Source organism: Neolamprologus brichardi, chromosome 3, assembly GCF_056152115.1.
Source record: "Neolamprologus brichardi isolate AB-2024 chromosome 3, ASM5615211v1, whole genome shotgun sequence".
NCBI lineage: Eukaryota > Metazoa > Chordata > Actinopteri > Cichliformes > Cichlidae > Neolamprologus > Neolamprologus brichardi.
The window spans coordinates 24686308-24710719 of record NC_142106.1 but is presented as its reverse complement, the minus strand read 5'-3'; the positions used below and the strand labels follow the sequence as shown (position 1 = coordinate 24710719).

At 42.6% G+C, this 24412-nt stretch overlaps 1 protein-coding gene and 1 long non-coding RNA gene across 4 annotated transcripts in view; both read left to right on the top strand.

Annotated features, from left to right (window-relative positions):
* The window catches only part of LOC148103973 (uncharacterized), a 28718-nt gene that overhangs the window by 3753 nt on the left and 553 nt on the right, over window positions 1–24412 (top strand). Inside the window, exons 2-5 of one of the 3 annotated variants that reach the window (XR_015717129.1) lie at window positions 1267–1378; window positions 14521–14590; window positions 21328–21442; window positions 21557–21793. This is a non-coding gene — a long non-coding RNA (uncharacterized LOC148103973). Of the gene's footprint in view, window positions 1–1266; window positions 1379–14520; window positions 14591–21327; window positions 21456–21556; window positions 21794–24412 lie in introns of those variants that run through there. The other 2 variants (XR_015717127.1, XR_015717128.1) reach the window with 2 other exon arrangements.
* Window positions 2424–10537, top strand: LOC148103974 (uncharacterized). Its single transcript, XM_087830513.1, has 3 exons — window positions 2424–2573; window positions 2636–4276; window positions 10454–10537. The coding sequence occupies exons 1-3, from the start codon at window positions 2424–2426 to the stop codon at window positions 10535–10537; spliced, it is 1875 nt and encodes a 624-aa protein (XP_087686639.1).

Sequence of the window (24412 nt, the reverse complement as noted above, 5' to 3'; positions counted from 1 at the left end):
CCGCCGTTTCCATTGTTTATATTGAAGAGAAACAATGATGGAGTGACTGAGCGCTCAAAGGGCCTGTTAGTGTTGGTGTATGAGGTGAAATAGTCCCACTAACTTTTAATTTCAGTTTTCTGTGAGTCACAGCTCAGCAGCATGAGATGTTCATTTATAGCTTTTTATGGAAGTACATGTTTTCAGATTACATTTGTTTCCTCAGTGATCTAGCTAGAGAGGGAGAGCTAGTGTGTAGACGAGTGGCTCTACGAGTCCACAGTGTTGGCTTCACTCAACTATGAAGGCAACACTGTGTAAAGAAGTGCTGTCTGTTGTTCAGGGAGGTTTATAATAAAGTGTGGCTTGTGGTGGGTTGTGTTGTGGAAACTAGTTCATGTTACATTTGTTGTGGGTCAGGATGCAGCAGGCATGTTAACACTCACAGCTGTGGGTCACATATGCAGTTTGTAGTTCTGTTCCTGGTTAACTCTGTGTGAACTCCTAACCAATCAGCATTCAACAGACTTCTGTGTCCAGTGGTATGCAGTGGTGATTTTGCAGGACTGAACTGGAGCACGTCTGCAGTGGGTGAACACACATGAGGTGTGTTCACCTCTGCATGAGGTGAACAAACCTCATGCAGAGGTGAACACACATGAATTACTCTCAGCAGTCAGGCCCTCGTCCTCCTTCAGGAAGGCCAGGTTTCTGTCTGCTCCTGCTGAGATCTTTGTGTGTGATGCTGACTCGTCTCCTTTGGGCTTGAAACATTTTTCTCGAGGCTTCTGCAGCAGTAAATGTTTCTGGTCTGTTAGCCTTATTCACTGTAATCATTTATAATGTTGTTATTGTTATTAGGCGTGGAAAATTAGTTTAAAAAACCAAACATGATTTACACAACTTTCCATTAACCTCAGCGCACCAAACTACCAGTTCTTATATTAAAAAAATGGAGAAGAAGGATCGACAAATTCATGGATTAAAAATATCACAGTAGAACTTCTTCTTTTCTTTTGTTCTCCACTTTCTCCAGTTTACTCTGTTTATTTTTGTTGAGGAAACACTGCACACCAGCTGAGATGTGTCATGTTTTTCAGCTAAAGTTTCAGCTAACGTTTTCTGCCACACTAGCTCTTTGCATTTAGAGCACAACGTTCAACTTTGGTCTCGTCTGACCTGAGCACCTTCTTCCACAAGTTTGCGGCGTCTCCTACATGGCTCATGGTAAACTGCACTTTTTATGTCTTTCTGTCAACAATGGCTTTCTTCTTGTCACTGTTACAGTTACAGTTGTCCTGTGGACAGATTCTCCCACCTGAGCTGTGGATTTCTGCAGCTTCTTCAGACTGACCATGGGCCTCCTGGAAGCTTCTCTGACCAGGATGACCATGTCTTGGTAGGTTTGCAGTTGTAGCATACTTTCTCTATTTTTGGATGATGGAGTACTGCTTGAGATGTTCTTGGGATATTTTTGTATAACCTATCTACAACTTTATCCCTGTCTGGTGACTTCCTTGGTCTTCATGGTCCTGTTTATTAGCTAATGTTATCTAACAAACCACCGAGGCTTCACTGAGCAGATGTATTTATAATGAGACTAAATGACACACAGGTCAACTCTATTATCTAATTCGGTGACTCTGAAGAATATTGATTGCACTGGATTTTAATTAGGGGTATCAGAGTACAGGGGGCTGAACACAAATGCACTGCACACGTTTTAGATTTTTATTCGCTTAAAAAAAAAAAAAAAAAAAAAAACCAATATTTTTGTACCACTTCACAATTATGTGCTACTTTGTGTTGGTCCATCACAGAAAATCTCAATAAAAAAACGTTTGCGATTGTAATGTGACAAAATGTGTAAAGGTTTAGGGGGTATAAATACTTAAACTGTCATGATCCTGGGTTGTTGACCCAGCGTTTTGTGTTTCATTTTGGTTTCATCTTGTGTTTGGTGTTTATTCTGATTCTGTATTAATTCTTTGGGTTGATTGTCGTGTTTATTATCCCTACCTGTGTCTCCCCTCTGTGCTCCGTTCAGGTCCCTGCGTTTTTTGTTGTAAAACAGTCTGTGTGTTTCCGGTTTTACTTTGTAGGTCTGCTTCTCATTATGTCCATTAGTGTCAGTTGTGTCCACCCCTGCATGTCATCTCCTCATTACCTAGTGTGCATTTATAGTGTGTGTTGGCTTCTGTTCGTCGTCGGATCGTCTGTGTTTCTCGGTGTAACTACGTCTCTCTGCATTCTCCGTTCTCTGTCTCATGCTTAGGTTTGTCATTTAGTTTTCCCAGTCTAGGTTTTTTCAGTCATTTGTCTTTCCTCACTGCCTGTTCTGTCGCTCCACTTCTGTAAATAAACATCACTCTCATCACCAGTCCTTTTTCTCCTACACCACATGGCTCACCCCGCCAGCCGTGACAGTACGATCCGACCACAAGATGGACCCAGCTGTTTTGTCGGGGGAGAGCGATCTCACACGCATCCTGCGCCTCCTGGACTGGGTAACCCACACCTCTAACGCCAGAGCGAAGGTTGTGGGGATAAACGCCATTGAGGCTATCCTGGATGGAAATCCCTATCTCCGCCAGGTCAGGGGATTTACAGATTTAATTACTGATCTGCATAAGACCCGGGAGGCGGTGCAAAGCAGCCGCCTCAGCTTCACTCACCGGATGTTTTACGGCCTGACCCGCCAGAGGTTTTGCCCTGCCCGTCGGAGCCATCAGCGGTGGGGAAGCAACGATCGCGCCGCCGGCACTTCACCCCACAGCCGGATTCAGGGACTTCTGTGCGACCAGCTGTGGTGAGTTCAAAGGACGCTGGTGCTTCCGAGACTGTGGGTTCTGGGGCTGTTCGTGGTGGGAGTAGAGACAGTACGCGTAGCTTACCTACCTTCGTGGTAACTGACCTCTCACAAGTTAGCAATCTCAAAACATCCATAACAGTAACTGACTGTGTTTCACCTATTCCACCACCAACTCCAGTTTCACTTCAACCAGTACATCAGCCTTTAGCTAGCTCATTAGCCCAGCCTGCATCTATTCCATTAGCCCGGTCACCTCCTCCCTCCATACTGGAGGCTGTGTCTGTGCCACCCATTTTGACTCCTGTTCCTAACACCCATTTTAAGTGGAGAGACAAACACGTTAAAACCACTCTGGTTTCTCAAAGACTGGTTAATTTAGAGACTGTTACTCTCTCCAGGGCCTCCCCAGAGGCTGAGTTTCAGCCCTCAGCCCACTCTGGACCCCTGGAGGCTAAGAACCCAGCTGAGGACTGCACCCGGCTGTCGCTGCCTGAGCAGGGTCGGTGCTCCGTGCAGCTGCAGTCCGCTATTTGTTCGCCAGAGGCCACCGTGCCTGCTGGTTCTGTTTTGTTCCTGCCAGGGGCCCCGGTGCCCACTGGTTCTGAGACTGTTTTCGCTGGGGGGCCCGAGGAGCCCGTCCAGCCACCAGCTGCTCCACCACCAGCTTCATCCACGCTGCCTGCAACAGCCCCAGCTTCATCCACGCCGCCTGCAGCAGCCGCAGTTTCATCCGTGTCGCCTGGTCCAGCTTCACCCATGCCGTCGCCTGGTCCAGCTTCAGCTTCATCCACGCCTGCAGCAGCCGCAGCTTCATCTGCCTCGCCTTCGCCTGGCCCAGCCTCTGCTTCAGCTGCCTCATCCTCATCTGGCCCAGCCTCTGCTACAGCTGCCTCATCCTCGTCTGGCCCAGCCTCTGCTACAGCTGCCTCATCCTCGTCTGGCCCAGCCTCTGCTTCAGCTGCCTCTTCCTCGTCTGGTCCAGCCTCTGCTTCCGCTGCCTCTTCCTCGTCTGGTCCAGCCTCTGCTTCAGCTGCCTCATCCTTGTCTGGCCCAGCCTCTGCTTCAGCTGCCTCATCCTTGTCTGGCCCAGCCTCTGCTTCAGCTGCCTCATCCTTGTCTGGTCCAGCCTCTGCTTCATCCGCTTCGCCTTCGCCTGGCCCAGCCTCTGCTTCAGCTGCCTCTTCCTCGTCTGGCCCAGCCTCTGCTTCAGCTGCCTCTTCCTCGTCTGGTCCAGCCTCTGCTTCCGCTGCCTCTTCCTCGTCTGGTCCAGCCTCTGCTTCAGCTGCCTCTTCCTCGTCTGGTCCAGCCTCTGCTTCAGCTGCCTCATCCTCGTCTGGTCCAGTCTCTGCCCCGCCTGGTGCTGCGGGGGCCACGCAGCCTTCAGGTCCCCAACTGCCGCCTCAACATCGTCGGTCATCTGCCAGGCCGCTTGTTGGGCATCATCGCCACTGTGGACGACCTCTGAACGCCGCCACTGCCTTCTGCGTGGCCGGCCTCCGGACTTGCATTGCCGCCGCCGCTGCCGTCCGCACGGTCGGCCCCCAGAACTGTTTCGTTCTGGGCTCCTGTGCTGGAGACCTCCGGGCCGGCCACCGGAACTAAGTGCACTGTTAGGCTGTCAGCCCCCGGGCCGGCCCCCTGACCTGTGTTTTGGACTCGGTTTCTCAAGCCCCAGTCTGTGTTTTGTGACCATTTTGTTTGGGATTCTGGGGCTTCCGTTTTGGTCCTGGTCCAAACAAAACTTAATAACACACATAAAATGCAAATGCAGTATGCGCTCATTTCACAATCGGACAGTCAGAAATCTATATACTCCTCCTGTTTTCACTGATATGATAATGAGTCTGATGGATCAGTGTAGCCACTCCGCACATACACATTAGGTTCAAACCTCACAGAAGTGGCACGCCCAGATACGTCTTTGTTTGAAATTAGTTATTGCTGCTAATAGTTTTGGGGGAAATAAATTGATAGAGCATAGGGTCTCAATATTTTGATTTTGATTGACTGTCTCATGGCAACATTTATGTCAGGTTTTGTTGACACTAGTGTAGGAATGTTTGATGACACCGATATTCACAAAGTTTAGCTTTGAGGACATCATTTGCAGTGAAAACGTGATAAATCACCGTGTGTCTTATTGCAATACTCAGAATGTTGCAAAATGTTTATAAATCACATTTATCTACTATCATGAGGGAAGTATTGTAATAAGAGCCTATTGTGGGCTGTCTGGGGATTCCCGCCTCTAGTTGCCCACTGTATTTATTCGCTGATCTGCAACATTAACATCCATCAGCACAGCCCCAGCAGGCAGCCAGTGTAAACCACAGTGATTCATGTCATAATATTTATTGAAGGCTGTGTGGGAGTGCTGCTGTGGAGCTAACTGCTTTATGTTTCCTTTAACAGGGGTAAAGCGGCTATCCTTTTGCCACAGTTGCACTGGTGCACCTAACTTTTTTCTTAGGCTCACCAGCACAAACGTTAGGCACACCCAAATTTTTCAACCGCATCACTTAACACCGCAGTTTTACATGTGCACTTTTTTGGGGGGGAAATTTGCTGTCCATAAAAACAATATTGATTTGTAAATGATTAACAATCTTGTCAACCCAAAGTTCTTTATTTGGAGCACAGTTGTACAAGAAACGTTACTGAAAAAGTGCTGGTGCTTAAGGTGCTTTGGCACTCTTTGGCAATATTGTAGACAATGTTAAACTTAATCATCATCTCAGCCTCCTCTGACGACCTGTTTTCTGCTGCCTGCCACTGAAAGGCAGTGGGGGAGAGAAGACACCACTTCTGTTCTCACTGGAGATGGGTATTGTCATTGATTTCTATAATCCATTCAATTCCGATTCACAAGGTCCTGATTTGATTCGATTCAGTCAGAAATATTATAATTCTGATCATTTATTAGCACTGATACATGTGAGACTTCATCAGAGGTGTGAGCATCACAGCAGATGCCTTTGTGTCAAAGTAACTGAGGATAAAACACAGAAAAACATGAAGGAGATTTTGCTGCCCTGGCTTTTTATAGCAGATAACCTTAAAAATATTCTGCAGTGAACACTGAATAAAAACACGAATCAACATATTAACATTCCCTGATGCTGCTGAAGTGAAGCAGAGCAAAGTTACAGAGGTCTTATTAGAGACACAGCAGGGCTTGCAAAATCGCTAGCCCGACGTCCCGGGGCTAGCAATTTTTCCAGTCGGGCTACCAAAATCTAACTCAGCCCTGTCCGTCGGGCTATTGTAGGAAGGAAAATATATGTCTATGCTTTGTAGCTGAGTAATTATGTCATTGGCATCGATGAGCCACTGTCAATATGTGACATATTGAAATCGCGTTTGAATTTGCGCTTGCTTTTTGCTTTCACTTTCATTTTGCGATCGCGCGAACGGTGTGTAGGGAGCAGCAGTACTGATTGGTGAGTGACGATTAATTGCGCACCAATTCCTCTGACATCGTCTTATCACTCATTGGCTTACTATTCAAACGCGACAAGTGAAATCTCTCGCAGTAAGCTTAAACATGTGAGAGGTTGAGTGCGCAAAGAATCGCTGAGCATTATGTAAGTACGTGTGTAAAAGCAGCAGGATTTACGCTGGTATTTTAGTTCTGCTCAGCCAAATAAGACAGGTCAGGGTGAAGAAGGGGCAGCCAAAGAAAAGCTTACCACAAAACGGAAAAGTTATGACAAATCAGACTATGAGGCAAAAAGAAAGCGCAGGATTTTTGGTTTCATGGACAAAAGAATTTCTGTGGCTGGAATATGACAAGCTAAATAACATGATGTTCTGCCAGGTGTGTTGTGAGTTTCATTTGATTTCTGAGTCGACAAGCACCTTTGTTACTGGGACCAGTAATTTTAAGAAAGACCCCATCAGAACCCATGAGAAATGCAAGAAATGCATTATTGCTCAGTCTGCAGTATCTTTCCCAGAACAAACAGCAATTGCAAAAAAACATACTAAAAATAAACCAAGCACAACAAGAACTCCTGAAAAAGCTGTTTAGAACAGCGTGCTATAAGAGTGAACTATATTGGCAAAATTTAGCAGTCTTTGCAAACTTCAAAAAGCAAATGGCCTAGATCTTGGTTCCACTTACCTCTTACCCGTGACTTCAGTGGAAATTTCAGATTTAGGATCTGACACAGACTGATTCATGTCCTACACAGTTCTTTCAGTTCATAGAAATTTCTGTTCAATTTGAACCAAGTATTTGAGTTGATGGTTGTAATTTTTATACAGTTGTTGTGATTTGTATTTTAACAATTTTTTTGATTAATTTTTGTTTCCGTTACAATATTATACTTTAATGTATAATATTGTAAAGGAAACAAAATATTAAAAAAATAGCTTTCTTTTTTATTCGGGCTACTTAAATTTATTTTGGGCTACCAAAAACTGAAGAATGCCTGCCCGAAGGGCTACCAGAGATTTTGAAATTTTGCGAGCCTTGCACAGCCAAGCGTATTGCAATTTTGCATAATTTTAAAAAGTTTAAATTTCTTCATTATTCAACGGCAGAAATGAGGCTTTCTTGTCCGCCGTCATTTAAGTGAAAAGAAAAAAAACGAAAGAAAAGAAAAAAAGATAAAGTTTGGCAAGGCCAATCCACCCATTGGCCTAGTCCTCTGCATGAAATCTTTACGAATTCGTGGACTTTTAACATTCCAAATAAATGCAGAGATATGCTTATTCAGTGTTATAAAATACTTATTGGGTAAGTAGCACGGGATACATTGAAATAAATAAAGGAACTTGGGTAGTATGTTCATTTTGATAGAATTGATGCGGCCAATTAATGACAGTGGTAAATTGTTCTGTCTCAGTATTCTTAAGCAGCGGGACAAAGTTTCTTTCATAAAGACCTTTGTATGAGTGGGTAACCTTAACCCCCAAATAGGTCACATACCCTGATTTAACGTTAAATTGAAAATCTGAAAATGAAATCCTGGCTATAGAGTTGCCACAGAGAAGTTCACTTTTATGCAGGTTCAACTTGTAACCTGAAATATTACCAAAACATTCAAAAATGGAAAGAGCGCGGGGAAGAGAGCATAAAGGCTCTGACATATACAGCAGGAGGTCGTCAGCATATAAGGATATTTTGTGCTCCTGGTCACCTCTGAAGATGCCCTTAATGCAACTGTCAGCTCGCAGTTTAATCGCCAATGGTTCAATTGATAATGCAAAAAGAAGAGGGGATAAGGGACAACCTTGTCTCGTATTACGGAGAAGTGGGAAATAAGAAGAGAATAACGAATTTGTTCTAACACGTGCCATAGGTGAGGAGTAAAGTAACTGAATCCATGAAATGAAATTAGGGCCAAATCCAAATTTATGTAGAGTATAAAACAGATAATCCCACTCCACCCGGTCAAATGCCTTCTCAGCATCAAGTAATAAGGCAATTTCAGGGGTTGTAGTTGACTTGGTGTGTAATATGCTTAAAAACCTGCGCAGGTTGAAAAAACCATGCCTACCCTTCACGAAACCTGTCTGATCTGGAGAAACTAACAATGGTAGATATTGCTCTAGCCTGAGAGCAAGTGTTTTTGACCGTATTTTTAAATCTACATTTAAGAGTGATATAGGACGATATGATGAACACTAATGGATCCTTATTTGGCTTCAATAGGAGTGACATGGTTGCTTGTCGAAGCGTTAGGGGAAGACATTTTGAAACCAATGACTCAATGAACATGTCTCCTAATAAAGGTGATAAACTGTCTTTAAAAGTCTTGAAAAATTCAACCGGATACCCATCCGGACCCGGGGATTTGCCATTCTGCATTGAGCTAATCGCCAATTTAATTTCTTCCACTGTAATTTGCTCCTCTAATTGGTCTCTGAATGCCGAGGTTAAAGTCGGAACTGTCATTCCATCAAAAAAAGCCTCAAACAGTTCAGGCGCGTTTAAAGATTCAGAATCATAGAGACTGGAATAGAATATTCTGAAACTCTCATTTATTTTTTGTGGTGTAGTGGTGACATGTCCAGATTTAGTCCTAATTTCAGGGATTATACGAGTTGCTTCTGATTTACGAAGCTGATGTGCTAAAATTTTAGATGCTTTTTCTCCGTGTTCATACCATCTTCCTCTAGATTTAAGAATCATAGACTCTGACTGCCGGGTTGAGATTAAATTAAATTCAGTTTGTAACGTTAGTCTTTGTTTATTCAGTTCTGGAGAGGGGGTTGTAGAGTGTTGCTCATCCAATTGCGAAATAAGGTGTATCAATTCAGAAAGACGTTTCTGTTTCTGTTTTCTAGTATATGAACAGTATGATATAATATGGCCCCGTAAGAATGCTTTTAAGCTTTCCCAAATCGTACTATAGGCCATGCCAGGCGTAATGTTTGTTCTTATAAAGATATCAATTTGTTTGGAAACATATTCCACAAACTCCTTATCTGACAAAGAAAGAGGATTGAGTCTCCAGGAGTACACAAAGGGTTCATCCGGGAAGCTGAGTTCCAAAACAAGTGGACTGTGATCAGATATTACCATGCTACTGTATTTACAAGTCTTGATATTGGAAAGCAATTTTTTGTCAACAAAAAAGTAGTCTATACGAGAATACGTTTGATGCACTGCAGAAAAAAAGGAATATTGTTTAGTGGAGGGGTAGAGAGATTGCCACGCATCAACAGCCCCATAGGTTTGTAAATATGACTGTAACACTAATGAGGATTTAGGGAGTGGAAGTCTTTTATCTGAGGAGCGATCTAGTACTGGATCCATAACAGTATTCATGTCCCCTCCAAGGATTGATTGGTGTGTATTGATCTGTGGAAGGGAATTAAGAAAGTCATTGAAAAAAGTTGAGTCATTCCAATTCGGAGCATATACGTTTGCTAAAATAAGTGAAGTATTAAACAGGGACCCTGTCACAACTACATAGCGACCATTTGGGTCAGCTATTGTGTGAGAGACTATAAATGGAGTATTCTTATTAATCAAAATTACCATTGAATTTGGAATGAAAAATTTGTCCAACCCAATTTCGTCTTAATCTGGCATGATCTGTATTCTTAAGGTGTGTTTCTTGAAGAAACGCTACATGTACTTTAAGATAAAGAAGATGAGAGAGTACCTTATTTCGTTTCACTGGGTGGTTCAATCCCTTCACATTCCAACTAATAAAGTTAACATGGCAGCCATTACTCACAGCAGTTGAAGTGTCATCAACACAAGTCATCACCATATAAGTACATGATGAAAAAGGCGGTTCCAAACGCAAATACCAATTCTGGGTGTACACTGAAATGTTGTTGTTAACAATAATCTGAGCAAATAATATACAACAAAAAAGAAAAAACAACAAAAGAAAAAAAGAATAGATAAGTCCCTCCCACCCACCTCCCCGTGTTCAGTGTTGTCCCCAAACGACACACACCAATTTCCCAAAGCTCCCCTGCTTCTATTAAGAGTTCCATTCACCTTATTCATAACCACAGCCCCACATAAGCAGAAGCATCTGAACTATGAATCACACATGTAGTCCAAAATATATTCAAATTAGAAAGTCACAAAGTCCAACATAATAGAGTAAAATAATAAAGAGAAGGCAAGAGAAAAACTCCCATGTCAAATTTACCTGTAACCGAAAAACGGACCTGTTTCACTTCTCATCAAAGCTGACCCCGGAGTCCCTTTTAAGTGACAAGTACTGGAATATAGTTAACCTCCCAGGAAACAAGGGCAAGCTCACCAACATCTGAGATTTCTAAATGAACATTGAACATGAAACTAAGCTAAACCAGAGATTGTCCGTTTATTGATTGACAAAAATATAGTCACGATTGTATGAAAGTCCCGGTGGTTCTTATGAAATGTCATTCGGGAGACGACTCAAACTTGGAGTCAATGAAATCTTTCACTGCTTTAGGAGAGTCGAATACCTGTGTTTCTCCATTAAATGAGATCCGAAGCCGGGCAGGATAAAGAAGACCGTAGCGAACTCCGTCTTTTTTCCGTAGTAGTCCCTTTACCTCGCTGAAAGCAGCCCGGCGTCTGGCCAGGTCGGCGCTGTAGTCAGGAAAGATGAAGATCTGCTTCCCTTGAAACTCCTGCCGGCCTTTCTGTCTGGCTAAGCGCTGTATCCGCTCCTTCTCCTGGTAGTAATGAATGCGAACAATGAACGGCCGCGGTCGCCCTCCCTCCGTGGGCAGCGCAACCGCCGCCCGGTGAGCTCTGTCCAGGATTGGAGCCTGCTCCAAACTGCCGGGACCACCCAGTACAACGTGCAACAGATCAGCAACAAATTTAGTGGGATTCCCTTGTTCGGCTCCCTTTGGCACTCCTAATATACGCAAGTTGCATCGTCTTCCCCGATTCTCCAAGTCATCCGTTTTCAGCAGCAACTTCTTGTATTGGTTACTCAGATCTGCGAAACATGTCTCCATAACTTCTAGCCGCTTGTCCAGATTATTCAAGCCTTCTTCGTGTTCGCCCAACTTCTCAGTACATTCGTCAAGAGTGGTTTGGATGGGTGAAATGGCTCGTTTAATTTCGTCCCGTAGGTTGTCATTTTCCTCTTGAATCACTTCTTTGACAATGTCGCGGAAAGCTAGCAGTGTCCCTGGATCAACGGTAGTTTTGCTAGCGGTCTCTGAGCAGCTAGCCTGCGCTCCTTTAGCAGACTGCTTAGGAGGCATTTCACTTCGAGATAAGCCAAAAAGATGGAAAGAACAACAGCTAAAACAATGCTGACTTTCTTAATAGAGCTTAAGAAATCTCTGAATTGGGCCACAATAGGTGAACCATAAAGTAATTTAACAGATAAATGGGACCTCGTGGTTTGCGCGTCTACTCCATAACACGCCCCCTAGTGGACTCTCCGAAAATTGAGCTTTTTAAATGGGAAACTGTTCTTAAATTACACAGAGAGAGAGAGAGAAAAAGCTGTGCAGGAAGTGTGATTTTATCGTGGTGGAAGCAAAACAGCACCTCCCAGGAACTTGATGTTGTTAACAGTCTCTGGATGCTGAGTGGTGTGTGTGGGGTGAGAGAGTCTTCCTGAAGTCAACGATCATCTCCTTGGTCTTGTCCACATTCAGTGACAGGTTGTTCTCGTTGCACCAGAACGCCAGCTGTTGAACCTCATCTCTGTACGCTGACTCATCGTTGCTCCTGATGAGTCCAACCACGGTTGTGTCATCACCAAACTTGATGTGGTTAGAGCCGTGTGGAGCGGTGCAGTCGTGTGTCAGGAGAGTGAACAACAGTGGGCTGAGAACACAGCCCTGAGGAGCTCCTGTGCTTAGCCTGATGATGCTGGAGAGGTTGTCGCCAATTTGGACGGACTGAGGCCTCTGACAGGAAATCTAGTATCTGCAGAGAGCGGTACTCAGTTCCAACTTGCTGAGTTAGTCAAACAGTTTTTGGGGGATAATGGAAACCCTCTGTTGTTAGTGTCACAGCTGCCGAGGCAAGCCCTGGGGTATTTGTGGAGAAAGGGACCCAAAATGCAACATGCAAAGGCTGTGATGTGAGTGAGTGTTTTTTTACAAGTGACCAAAGTGGCAGAAACTGGGAACGAGGAATGAAAAGCTACCAAAACCTATACTGGGAAAACTAAAGACAAACCTGAAAACATGACACGAGACGCAGAACGATGAACAAAACACCGTCAAACGCAGACGAACCAACAAAGAGCACAGACCGACACGCACTATAAATACACACACAAGGCAATCAGGCATTGAAGCACAGCTGACCCTAATTCACGTGATGACAGGAAGACACAAGCTAAACACAGAAATAGCAGACACAGACCATCAAAGTAAAACAGGAAGTACACAGTTTTACAATCACACAATCAAGGACATGAACAAAACGCCGGGAGAGCGCGCGGGCAGGTATAACAAGACACAAAAACCAAAAAAACTTTAAGGACTGATACAAAATCAGAAGAAACTAGAATATAATAGTAATAAACTCAAAACGCTGAGTCAGCGACCCAGGACCATAACAGTTAGGATGTTGGGTACAATGAAGATTTCTTGACCAAGCATAAATTCTCAGATTTTGCTGCACATGTCGCTGGCAATGACTCAAGAGGACTCCCTCTCAGTTCGGGGAAATGTGGTGGACTGAGGTGAATTTGTTGAGCCGTATTTCCCCCCCCCCCCCCCTCGATTCTAGAGTCAAATGTGAGGCCATCTGTCTGATAGCTAAAGCTTGGTTCAAACTGGCTGCTGCAGAACGACAATGACTTTGCTTTTCATAACTGACATGTGTGCATAAAGCATTTTATGATAACATCAAATACAGTACTGTTAAGTTCAAGATGGTGCTTAATGATCAAAGTGTGAGAACAAATGTGTACGAGTGAAGAGTAACAGGTGAAGGGGAATATATGATGCTGCTTCACTGTGGTTAGATGTGTGGTTGAATGAAGACTTAATCTGACACCATCGAGTAAAATGTCCAAAGGAAAAATTGTTTTAAATGTGCTGATATGGCTTTCATCCAGATGCAAATACAGAGTGAAAAACTATTAAACGACTGATAGATGATCACCATTAATATCAGTTAAAACAGCAAAACAGTGACTGAGAGCACAAAAGATCACATTAGTTAATTTTCTGTTTGTGTTCCTGTCATCAAACGTTAGAGATGTCTTACAATATACAGCAGTCTAATGGTCCTGTGTGTGTGTGTGTGTGTGTGTGTGTGTGTGCGTGTGTGTGCGCGCGCGTGTGTGTGTGTGTGTGTGTGTGTGTGTGTGTGTGTGTGAGAGAGAGAGAGAGTCGTCTTTATTGATGGTGTATTGATGGTGTTTAAACAGGAAATTACAATCACAATGTAACTGAAGTAGCTTTGAGTGGTTCAGTCATTCAATAGTAGATTAGCGTTAGTTTAGTGTCATTGAGCTACTGAATGAGTCCACTGAGCTTCAGCTGTCAGACGGCCAGCCTGTCAGTTGTCTGACAGTTTTGTTGTGAATGCAGTGGAAGTGAGTGTAGAGAGAGGGAGAGACCAGGCCTCACTGTTGGGCCATCACTGATGTTATTGTGACAGTCAGAACAAAATGCCCATGGCCTGAATTTAAAAAGTGGACTCCAGACGACTAATGCCCTCAGTTTGTTCCACTTTCAGTTACATTCAAGCACTCATATTATTGCTGAATGAACCAGTAACCCTCACCAGCAAAGTCCCAGATTCAGAGACCTACGTCCTGACTGTAAAACTGCTGCTTGAATAATGCTGATCATTTTAGTGCAAATTTGGCAGCAGGTCAAAGTTATGTCTGTGTGAAGCACTGAAGCCTGCCTGGTTATACAGAAACTTCCTTTGATAGTTCTTATGATACACAAGCGAGTACACAGTTTACTCCACTGTAGGTGTTATTGGTCTGTTTCTACACATTAATGTCTCTGCTGAAATAAATACTTGCCCTTCATGGTGATAATGCAGGGGGCAGCCAGTGTAGGCAGAGCTGGCTGGATGTTTATATTTGTTCTGAGATAAATGCTGGAAGGAGTGTGTGTGAATTTCTGTGTAACCTAATAAAGCGTTCACATCTTCCCTTTTTTTCTTCTTCTTTTTGCTTCAGTCTCTGTTCACTCACTTGAATGTGAAACACTTCTGCTTTGACCAATGCTGAGATTACTCAGCAGTTGCTGTTTTTAGACCTGTGACTTTAGTTGCAGTATTTAGGAAATCTTTTCACGTTTGACATCTTTGTTCATTAATGCAGGTACGCTGGATTCTTCTGATACTGACTTAAGAGTGTCCCTGGTGTCCAGCAGGCTGACGATCGACATCTGGTAAGAAATCGTTCTGTCTTTTGATGAACTGCCGTTTTCTTTCTGTCAGTGAAATGTGTAATACAAAATCCATCATTGATCATAAAGGTTGTCAAGCAGGCGACGTCTTTTTGCCTATTGATTGATTGCTCTCTGATTTAAATTTAGGGCGTTATAGCCTTAAAGTTTTATCAGGATATATCAACAAATTTGTGATATTATTCACAACAATATAGGAAAAAATACTGAATAAAATATGTCGTTAATTCAAAAAAAAAATTAAGAACACACTTCTTTGTTTGAAGTGTGCATTTGTTGATGCTTGGTTCACATTCACTGCCTGCTTGTTTCTCTTTACTCATGCACTGTCACAGTTTGGGTGTCATTGGTCTAAAGTTTAGACTTAACATAGTTTAGAGTCTAAACTAAGCTTCAGGTTCCAGCCTGCCTCGAAGACGAGGACTGTGAGCCAGTGCACGTGTCTGACACCATCAAATATATTTAACCAGTTACTCCATTCATTTTACACTCATGCATCATTCATATGCTTTGTGTTACACTCACCGGTTCTGTAGTAAATCCCACACAGTCTGGAGTCATTAATTACAGAGAAATTTTCAGAGTTTTCATCTCAGAAAATTAAGAACATCATCTTAGGCTTAGAAAGCTGCAATTTTACTGCAGAATTTCAAACAGTGCAACATTTAAGAAGTTTCGTCTTCTTTTCTCTGTTTCCTCTTTCAACATTTCTTTGTTTCACTTTTAACCAAAACATGTGCAGTTGAAACGTGAAACACAGGTTGATTGGCTCGATTCTATCATTGTAGTGGAGTAAATACTGAAGGGAAAGTTATTTGCATATACAATAGACACACTATTGATGGATAGGAATCCTTCACAGTTTGAACATCTCATTAACATAAAATTGGGCAGATTTAGTGACATTTTGAACAGTCACTAAGTGCTGTGCAGCTGAGTGACTTCAGTGTATTTATGTGTTACCTCTTTGTTGTGTGCTGGCACATACTGTGCATTCACACACACTTAAAATGTGGTTTTATTTGCATAAACTGCTGAGGAGCATCAGTTCATTCAAGTACAAGTAAACACAAAACCCCATTTGAGTTTTTATCCTGATGATCATGTTTTTGATCCTGAGGATCAACTGAGGATGATCCTCTTGTTATTATGATAAATGACGGGTACTCGAGAGGGGATATTTGATTAGTCACAGTGAGTGAGTGACAAATGCAGGGTCTTCTGAAGCAAAACATGAAGAAACAAGTGGTGGTTCAAGACTTTTGCGCAGCACTGTGTAACTGTATAGCTGTACTCATAAATGCCCCACTCGTTCCAGGGTTTTGAAGTGTGCATTTGTTGATACTTGGTTCACATTCACTGCCTGCTTGTTTCTCTTTGCTCGTGTCATCACAGTCTGGTTGTTATCCACAGTGTATGTTTGCCTCAGGCAGTGAAAACAAGTCTTATCTAGATGGAGCTTCATGTTTATCAGCTGTTCAGCCACAGAATTTACATGAATCACTGTAATTATGTAAATACGATGGGTTAGTGCACAGTAAAGGCAGTGATTGTGTGTTTTGGTTTGTTAGCTTAATATGCTCATGTAAATGTGGAGGAAAGTAGGTGGGGTTGGGGTGGCTGTAGCTCAGGTGGTAGAGCAGGTCATCTACTGATCGGAAGGTTGGTGGTTCAATTCCTGGCTTCCCCTAGTCTGCATGCCAAATATCCTTGGGCAAGATACTAACCCCAAATTGCTCTCCGATGCATCCATCGGAGTATGAATGTGTGTGAATGTTACTTAGAAAGCACTTAGATAAATGTGCTTGTGCGAATGGGTCTGAATGGGTGAATGCACAAGTTGTGTAAAGCGCTTTGAGTGCTCAGATGGGTAGAAAAGCGCTATATAAGAACCAGTCCATTTACCATTTACCATAGATGGAGCCCACATTGATCTCTCAGTGTGTTAAATCTGACTCAGCTGAATCTGAAAGAGTCTGTAGCCACACAATGGTGGTGCCTGCATCTAGTGCAAAACATGCTTATACGACCATGTAAGGTCATCCAGGACAACAGTGTAATGTGCAAACAAAGAGGAATGAAACTATAGAGATTCAGTTCTCAAGTGTGTACCACTTGTTTGCATTACATGGCTCAACAAAACGTGAAACTTCAGCAAACTCTTGATTGTGTTTTTCCACTTTTGTCTTTGATTCTGTTTTTTGTTTTTTTCTTAGTCTCTGTGCACTCTCCCTTGAACTTCTTTCACATCTACTTCAGATTACTTTTGACTTGACCTACTTTAGTGCTTAATAAAGAATATAACAAATACAGCAGCAAAAGCAGCACTGGCACTGATGAGTGCAGAATTCAATGATCTGTGCATTTTGTTGCTGTTCATTTAAAAGGGTGAAGCAGGACATATTGTCTTCAGTCAGTGACAGCATTCACGTTGCTCTGTCACCATGTAACCACATCCCTGTATTTAAAACAGTGTAAACCATGTTAAGGTTGTGTGAGTCAGTGCACATGACCGGCACCATCAAATATACTTAACCAGTTACTCCACTCATTTTACACTCATGCATAGTTCATATGCGTTGTGTCACGCTCACCAGTTCTGTAGTAAATCCCACCCAGTCAGTCTATATACACTGTAAGGATCTTTTAAGTGTGTCTGTTTGGAGTCATTAATCAGAAAAACCCCTTTAGTCATTTGAATTTTCAGCTTTGAAGTTAGAAAACCATCTTAGGTCTTGTTTACAGCTTAGGAAGCTTCAGTTTAACTCGACAGCTTCAGACAGTGAAACAGTTTAAGAAGTTTTGCTCTTCCTTTGTCTGTTTTTTATTTTTTTTTACTTTGGGACAGTCAAATATACAACTTCAAAACATCTTCAGAGCTCTTTGTTTTACTTTTAACCAAAAACTGTGGAGTTACAACATGAAACATGTTTAAACACCACATCAAGCATTCTATCCATTATTCCATTGATTAATCGAGTAATTGAAAAGGAATAGCATTTGTCTTATGAGCAATAATAAATATTCAAAAGGAAAAAAAAACTGAGAATACACAGTACGTCTCTCTCACTCTCTCTCTCTGAAAAAAGTGTGAACATCTGCATGAACTGAGTCATTCAGAAATTTCAAAGACCTCAGATTATTTGTGATACTTTCACAACGTCTCCTCTTTGTGCTCCGCAGAATATTCTGCCTCTGTCCGTCTGTGGTTTTATCTCGATATCCTGTTCGTGTGAGCCTTTTTTGCAGTCACGTAGACATTTGTGGAGTCTTTGTAAGAGAGAAATGTGTTTGTTTTTTTTTTGTTCTTCCTGTCTGCGTTCTGCATCCATGCAGCTGGAGCTTACCCTCCCCCGTCCTTTACAACATATTCATCCGCTCAGTGTTGTCACCCTCCACTTTTTTCTTCTTTTCAAGGATTTTACTGGATGGACCAATTTACTCTTAGGAAACCAACACTAAACAGGGATAAATGTAACTACTGTTGCTGATTACTTACTTATTGATTACCGTACTGTTACTTAAGCTTGCTTTGAGCTCTGTGTGGTTTATTTTTTGGAAAAATGAAAAACAACAACACATCTTAAACTGCCAAGACAAATAACAAAAGTTTGACTCTCACAGTGAGAGTCAAACTTTCGTTATTACATCATGGCTGAACTACCCTTAAACATTTTTTTTAAACCAAAACCAAGTGACACAGTGTTGTATCTTTTATCTACCTGCACTGTGACACTCTGCGGTGTTGTTATGGGCCATACTTAATGTTACTGATGTGCAGATAGAGAAGTTAAGAAGGCTGACAGTGAAACTCTGTTGCATGTTTCTTTGTGACTAATGCAGTAAAATCTGACTTAGGATAAAATAATAATGTGGGAAAACAGTCTGACTGCAAAGCAAGGTTACACGATAGAGCAAGGTTTTCATAGAAAATGAAGGAATTTGGTAGATTTTTCATGAAGCTCAATGCTTTTTGTCTTGCAACAATAATATTACACGTTTATTTCTGCATCTCTATATACCATTGTTTATTTTTGCTGCTGCTTGGTGGCTCAGATTGGAGTGTAACATTGATGCAGATGTTAATTTGTTCAACTTCAGGGACTCACAGTGTGTGTTAGTGTTGGTGTATAAGGTGAAATTGGTCCTTACATTTAATGAACATGCTTCTGTGTGTTACAGTTTGGCTTTCACTGAGAGCTTTCCTGGACAGTTTTTATCTATGCACATCTTTTCAGGATGCATTTGTTTCCTTTGTTTCAGCAAGAGAGAGAGAACTATTGTTGAAGGAACAGAGGCAACACAGTCAAATTGTGATTCTCGTTCTGTGTATGAAGTGTGAGGTTTCATGTTGAGGATCTTCTAAAAGAATCCACCCTTAGTTTTATCAGTGTATAAATAGTTTTCCAGGAATACAGATACAGACGTGACACAAATGTTGGCTGCACTCATTCAGACAGGATTTCCTACTACTAGGATTTCCTACTGATGACTTCCCAGAGGTTTAACAAAAAAAGAGGTCTCTATGCTTTCATCACTTTTAAAAAAGTCTAAAGAGCAAAAAAATAAAAAAATACTGACGTCTGGGGAAGCCTATGGTTTTTTGTTGTTTCCTTTTTTTTTTATAAAGGCCTGATACTTGGCCGGTTACCCAGTGGTGTGGAGTGGGAAGCTTTTGACTAATAGTTCTTTGGGAGTGACCTTATTGGTACAAAAGTGTGTGTGTGTGTGTGTTAATGATTAATATCACTCAAGACCACTTAGAAAATGACAAAGTCTGGCTGCTCTGAAGCAAAGTATGAAGAAACAAGGAGTGACACAAGACTTCTCTTCACACTCTATAACTAAACAGCTGTGCTCACAAATGACTCACTCGGTCACATTAAGATCAAAGCTGTGCTGATCTGCTGTTCTCACTACTTTTTTGTATTTTGGTCCAAAGCTGAGCTCGGCTCTAAGCTGGTTTCAGAATCAGAATACTTTATTGATCCCTAGGAGAAATGATGTTGGTTACAGTGCTCTAGTACAAACAGTGACAAAAACAGACAATACAAGAAGTAAGAAATAGCACAATATATACATACATATAAGTCACTTACTGATAAATATCTGAATAAGAAAGAAGAGCATGTGTAAAAAGGGTGTAGCTATTGCAGTAAACAGTGTGTTAGGTGGAGGAGTTGTACAGGGAAATGGCCACAGGCAGGAATGACTTCCTGTGTCGTTCAGTGGTGGTTTTTGGTAATCTCAGTCACTCACTGAATGTGTTCCTGTGGCTAGCCAGTACATCACGGAGAGGGTGGGAGGAATTATCCAACATTGTCTTTATCTTGGACAACATTCGCCTGTCCGACACCACCTTAAGAGAGTCCATCAGCAACCCTCTACTCCCCCAGCATGCAACAGCATAGAGGATCGCACTGACCACAACAAACACGTAGAAAATCCTGAGCATTGTCCGACAGATGTTGAAGGACCTCAGCTGCCTCAAAAAATAGAGACACTCTGGCCCTTCTTGTAAAGTGCTGTAGTGTTTTTAGCCCAGTCCAGTTTGTCAGTGTATACTTCGAGGTATTTATAGTCCTCCACAATGTCCACATTGACCCCCTGGATTGAAACAGGGGTCAAGTGTTTCCTGGTCTTCCTGAAGTCCACAATCAATTCCTTGGTTTTTGCCACGTTGAGCTGCAGATGATTCTGCTCACACCACGTGACAAAGGAGTCGACCACAGCCCAGTACTCTGTCTCATCATCCCTGCTGATGCATCCAACCACCGCAGAGTCATCAGAAAACCTCTGAAGATGGCAGGTCTCAGTGCAGTGGCTGAAGGGTGAAGAGGAAGGGGGAGAGGACAGTCCCTTGTGGTGCTCCTGTCTTGCTGATTACCTTGTCAGACACACACTGTGAAGGATGCACATATTGTGGTCTTCCTGTCAGGTAATCAACAATCCAGGACACCAAAGAAGCATCCACCTTCGTCGCTGTTTACTTAACACCCAGGAGGGTCGGCTTGATGGTGTTGAAAGCACTGGAAAAGTAAAAAAACACGACCCTCACAGTCCTCGCCGGCTGGTCCAGATGGGTGTAGACAAGTAGGTTGATGATGGCATCCGAGGCATGGCTGGCAAATTAAAGGGGATCCTGATGTGGTCTGACTATGGGTCGGAGCTATTCCAGGATGAGCCTTTCCAGGGTCTTGATGATGTGGGAGGTCAATGCCAAAGGCCTGTAATCCTGGGGGCCACTGGGATGTGGCATCTTTGGTACAAGGACGAGGCAGGATGTCTTCCACAGCACTTGGACCCTCTGCAGACTCAGACTCAGCATGAACAGTTTATGGAAGACTCCACAAAGCTGGGGGGACACAGGACTTGAGGACGCGGGTGCTCACCCCGCCTGCCTGAGTGGAGTCTCCTCATTTGCCTCTGAACCTGGTCATCAGTGAAAGTGTTGGAGCGGGGAGGGGTGTCAGGATTCTCACCGGAGGCAACATGTGAAGAGAGAGGCTGGTACAGTGGTGTGGCTCTGGATTTCAGGCTGACTGCAGGTGAGGTTGTAGGATGTGTGAGCTGCCCCTGCAGTGCCAAATCTGTTTTTACATGTTTCATTCTTGCAGTTTCACAGCATCAGGCCCGGATCGTGTCGTTCCTCAGTTGAGTTTTCACTCTGAAAGCCATCAAATACTTGAGATTCACACGTGTTTGTTTGTTTGTTGCAGGAGTTTCGCTCTGAATCCCGACCTCCTCTTTGTGCTTCTGTGGCTTATGAGGCCATAAATTGGTCACCGTGGCGACCAGCAGGATTATTGAAAGTCCCCCGTCTGACTTACTGAGGTCAGCCGTCACTGTTAGTGTTTATCTCATATAATGTCACATCTAAAATCATGTGTAAATATGAATGGATGGTGATTAAATTAAACAAATAAAATGTATTTTTCTTTTTTCCAGTGTTCACCATCACTCTGCTCTGCAGCTGGTCTCCTTTTCCACTTTGCGGTCACTTGATGTTGAAGAGGTGAGTGTGTTAGAGGAAATGTTAATGTCAGGTTTAGTCTGTATGCACTCAGAGGTCATTTGTACCTCCTGCTGCTGCTGCTGCTGCTGCAGTTGTAATGATGTAAACCCTGATTGGTTGGATAGTTTGAGTGACAGCATTTACTGAGGCAAAGCAGAACAGCTGCTGATCCTGAGCTGCTCTTACAAATGAAAGATCAGTGAAGAGCTTCCCTCACACAACATTTCCTCTATTGCACATGTGTCAAAGTCAAGGCCCGCGGGCCACATCCAGCCCGGTGTACATTTATATCCCGCGAGATCATTTTATATAGATGTACTATTATTGTTATGCATGGCCCGGCGATATGAGGCGCTAATAATATACAAACTACAGATCCCATAAGTCAGCGCTGCAGCCTCCTTGCTGAACGCTAGGCTAACTGGGAACATTCCCGCGTCAATCAAGTCAAACTTCTGTTATTGAAGCTAGCCGCTAACAATGGTGGAGAAAAAAGTTGATTCTGAAAGCAGAGCCTTTCAGCGCCAGTGGGTGACTGAATATATGTTTACAGACATGCTGGTAAACCCGTGTGTCTTATTAGTGGAGCTAATGTGGCTGTAATTAAGGAATTTAATTTAAGACGAGACAAAATGTCAGGTTAAGCTGAAAAACCTAAATGCAGAGCAGAAAATAAAGAAAGTAGAAGAATGAAGAAGAATCTGACATTTCCGCAGACTTTTTTCACCAGAGCAAAATCACAAAGTGAAGCTGTTGTGAAAGCAAGTTTTATTGCATCAGAGGAGAAAGCCACATCAGCCCAGTACCACTCTGAAGAGCTGCATGATGAAGGTGTGCGACGTCTTGTGTCCAGACAAAACGCAGATTTTGGCAAATGTGAGCCTGAGCAGAAATACGATTGCTGATCGGGTTTGTGAGATGGCCCCTGATCTAAGAACACAGTTGTGTGAAAGAAGCAAAAACTTTATTGCATACTCTCTTGCTGTGGATGAAAGTACAGACATGATGGACATTGCACAGCTGGTGTAAATATTGAACATTAAATCGATGCACAGGACAACGACAGGAAAAGACATTTTTTTAAAACGTATGTCAAAGTGTAACCGACGTGAAACTGCCCTGGGACAAACTTGTTGGACTTACAACAGATGGAGCGCCGGTGTTGTGCGGTGAAAAAAGCAGACTAGTCAGCAGGATGCGAGTAAAGATGCAGGAGGAGAACTGTAACTGTGAGTTAACAGCATATCACTGCATCACACACCAGGAAAGGCTGTGTGGTAAAGTCCTAAAAATGGAGCATGTAATGATCACCGTAACGCAAACCGTAAATTTTATCTGAGCTAAAAGTTTAAATCACCGTCAATTTCAGTCTTTTATGTGGGAAATAGATTCAGAGTTTGCCGACATCCCTTATCATACAGAGGTCTGTTGGCTGAGTTGGGGAAAAGTTCCCAATCGAGTTTTTCAGCTCAGCAAGGAAATCTGTCAGTTCATGGACATGGCATGTATGATGAGGTGAAGGCATTTCAAGTGAAGCTGTCACAAATGCACCAGTGCAACCTGCCTCACTTTCCCTGTTGCCAAATAATGTTGAACCAAGTCAGCGGACTTTGCTGAACTGCACCTGTGCAGATTCAGATGGAGCTGCAGTGTAATGATACACTCAAGGGAAAGTACGGCACAGTTTATTAGTTCCATTCCTGAAGCAACGCCCAGCTCCGTCTACATGCGGCTTCAACCTTGTGTTTGCTTTCATTTACTTTTTCTGGGGTTTTGGCAGCATGTTCATATTTCTAACTTGCATAATTTTGACAGGATATATTTTTATGGAGAGCAAAATATTTAAAGTTAAAGTTTATTTTTTTAAGTTTATTTAATCTGGAATAATATTCCTGTCTGTTTTTATTCCTATTTATGTTTAAAAAACATTGTTTTAGTGTTCAATAAATGTTTATCTTGTTTGGCCCATGACCTAAAGTGTGCCTTGAGTTTTGGCCCCCTGTGCAATTGAGTTTGACACCCCTGCTCTACTGGACCTCACTGAACAGCCAGAGCCTGATGTTCACTACAGTCATGGCCAGAAGAAGCACCAGTGTCAAAAAATGAATCACAAAGCTGTTTTTTTTTTTGTATATTTATATGGTAATAAAAAGTCTGTAAAGTGGTGATCTGTGTTGGGGTCCTTAATGCTGACTGAAAATAATTTGTGACTTCTTAATGAAAAGTACCTTAAAAACCCTTTTTAAAAATAAATATAACAGGAAGGGTTTTATGGAAGTAAAGTAGGTGTATTATGTAGCTGTATCTGAAAATCCTTATCAGGTGATTAATTGAATTCACCCTGTTTTGGTGAACTTTGTGTAGATTCACACTTTTATTTAAAGCCAATAAATGTCTCGCCTTTTAATTTGACTTTATCTGCCTCTGTGTCCTGCATTTGGTTGCGCTGTCAAGAAAGTGTTGGTCATTTTACAACATGAGCATTATTTTGTCTTTCCTGAAGGAATATTCAGGAAATGAAGATTAAAACGAGCGAGTCTGTTCATTTCCTTTTGATTCATGAACAGCCTGGATCAGGTCCAGACACTTTCTCCCAGTGTGTAACAGCCTCAGTGTTTCCTGAACCATTTGCCTCCAAAAACATTTGTCTTTGCTGGGCTACACTGGGAAACTCTCCACAGAGGCATTCAAAGGAAAAAAGAATCATTCTTGTGTGTGTTGCCTAATTTCTACAGTTTAGACAATTTAATCAGTTTGTCAGCAAATAAAACCTCTTATATCCATCAGAG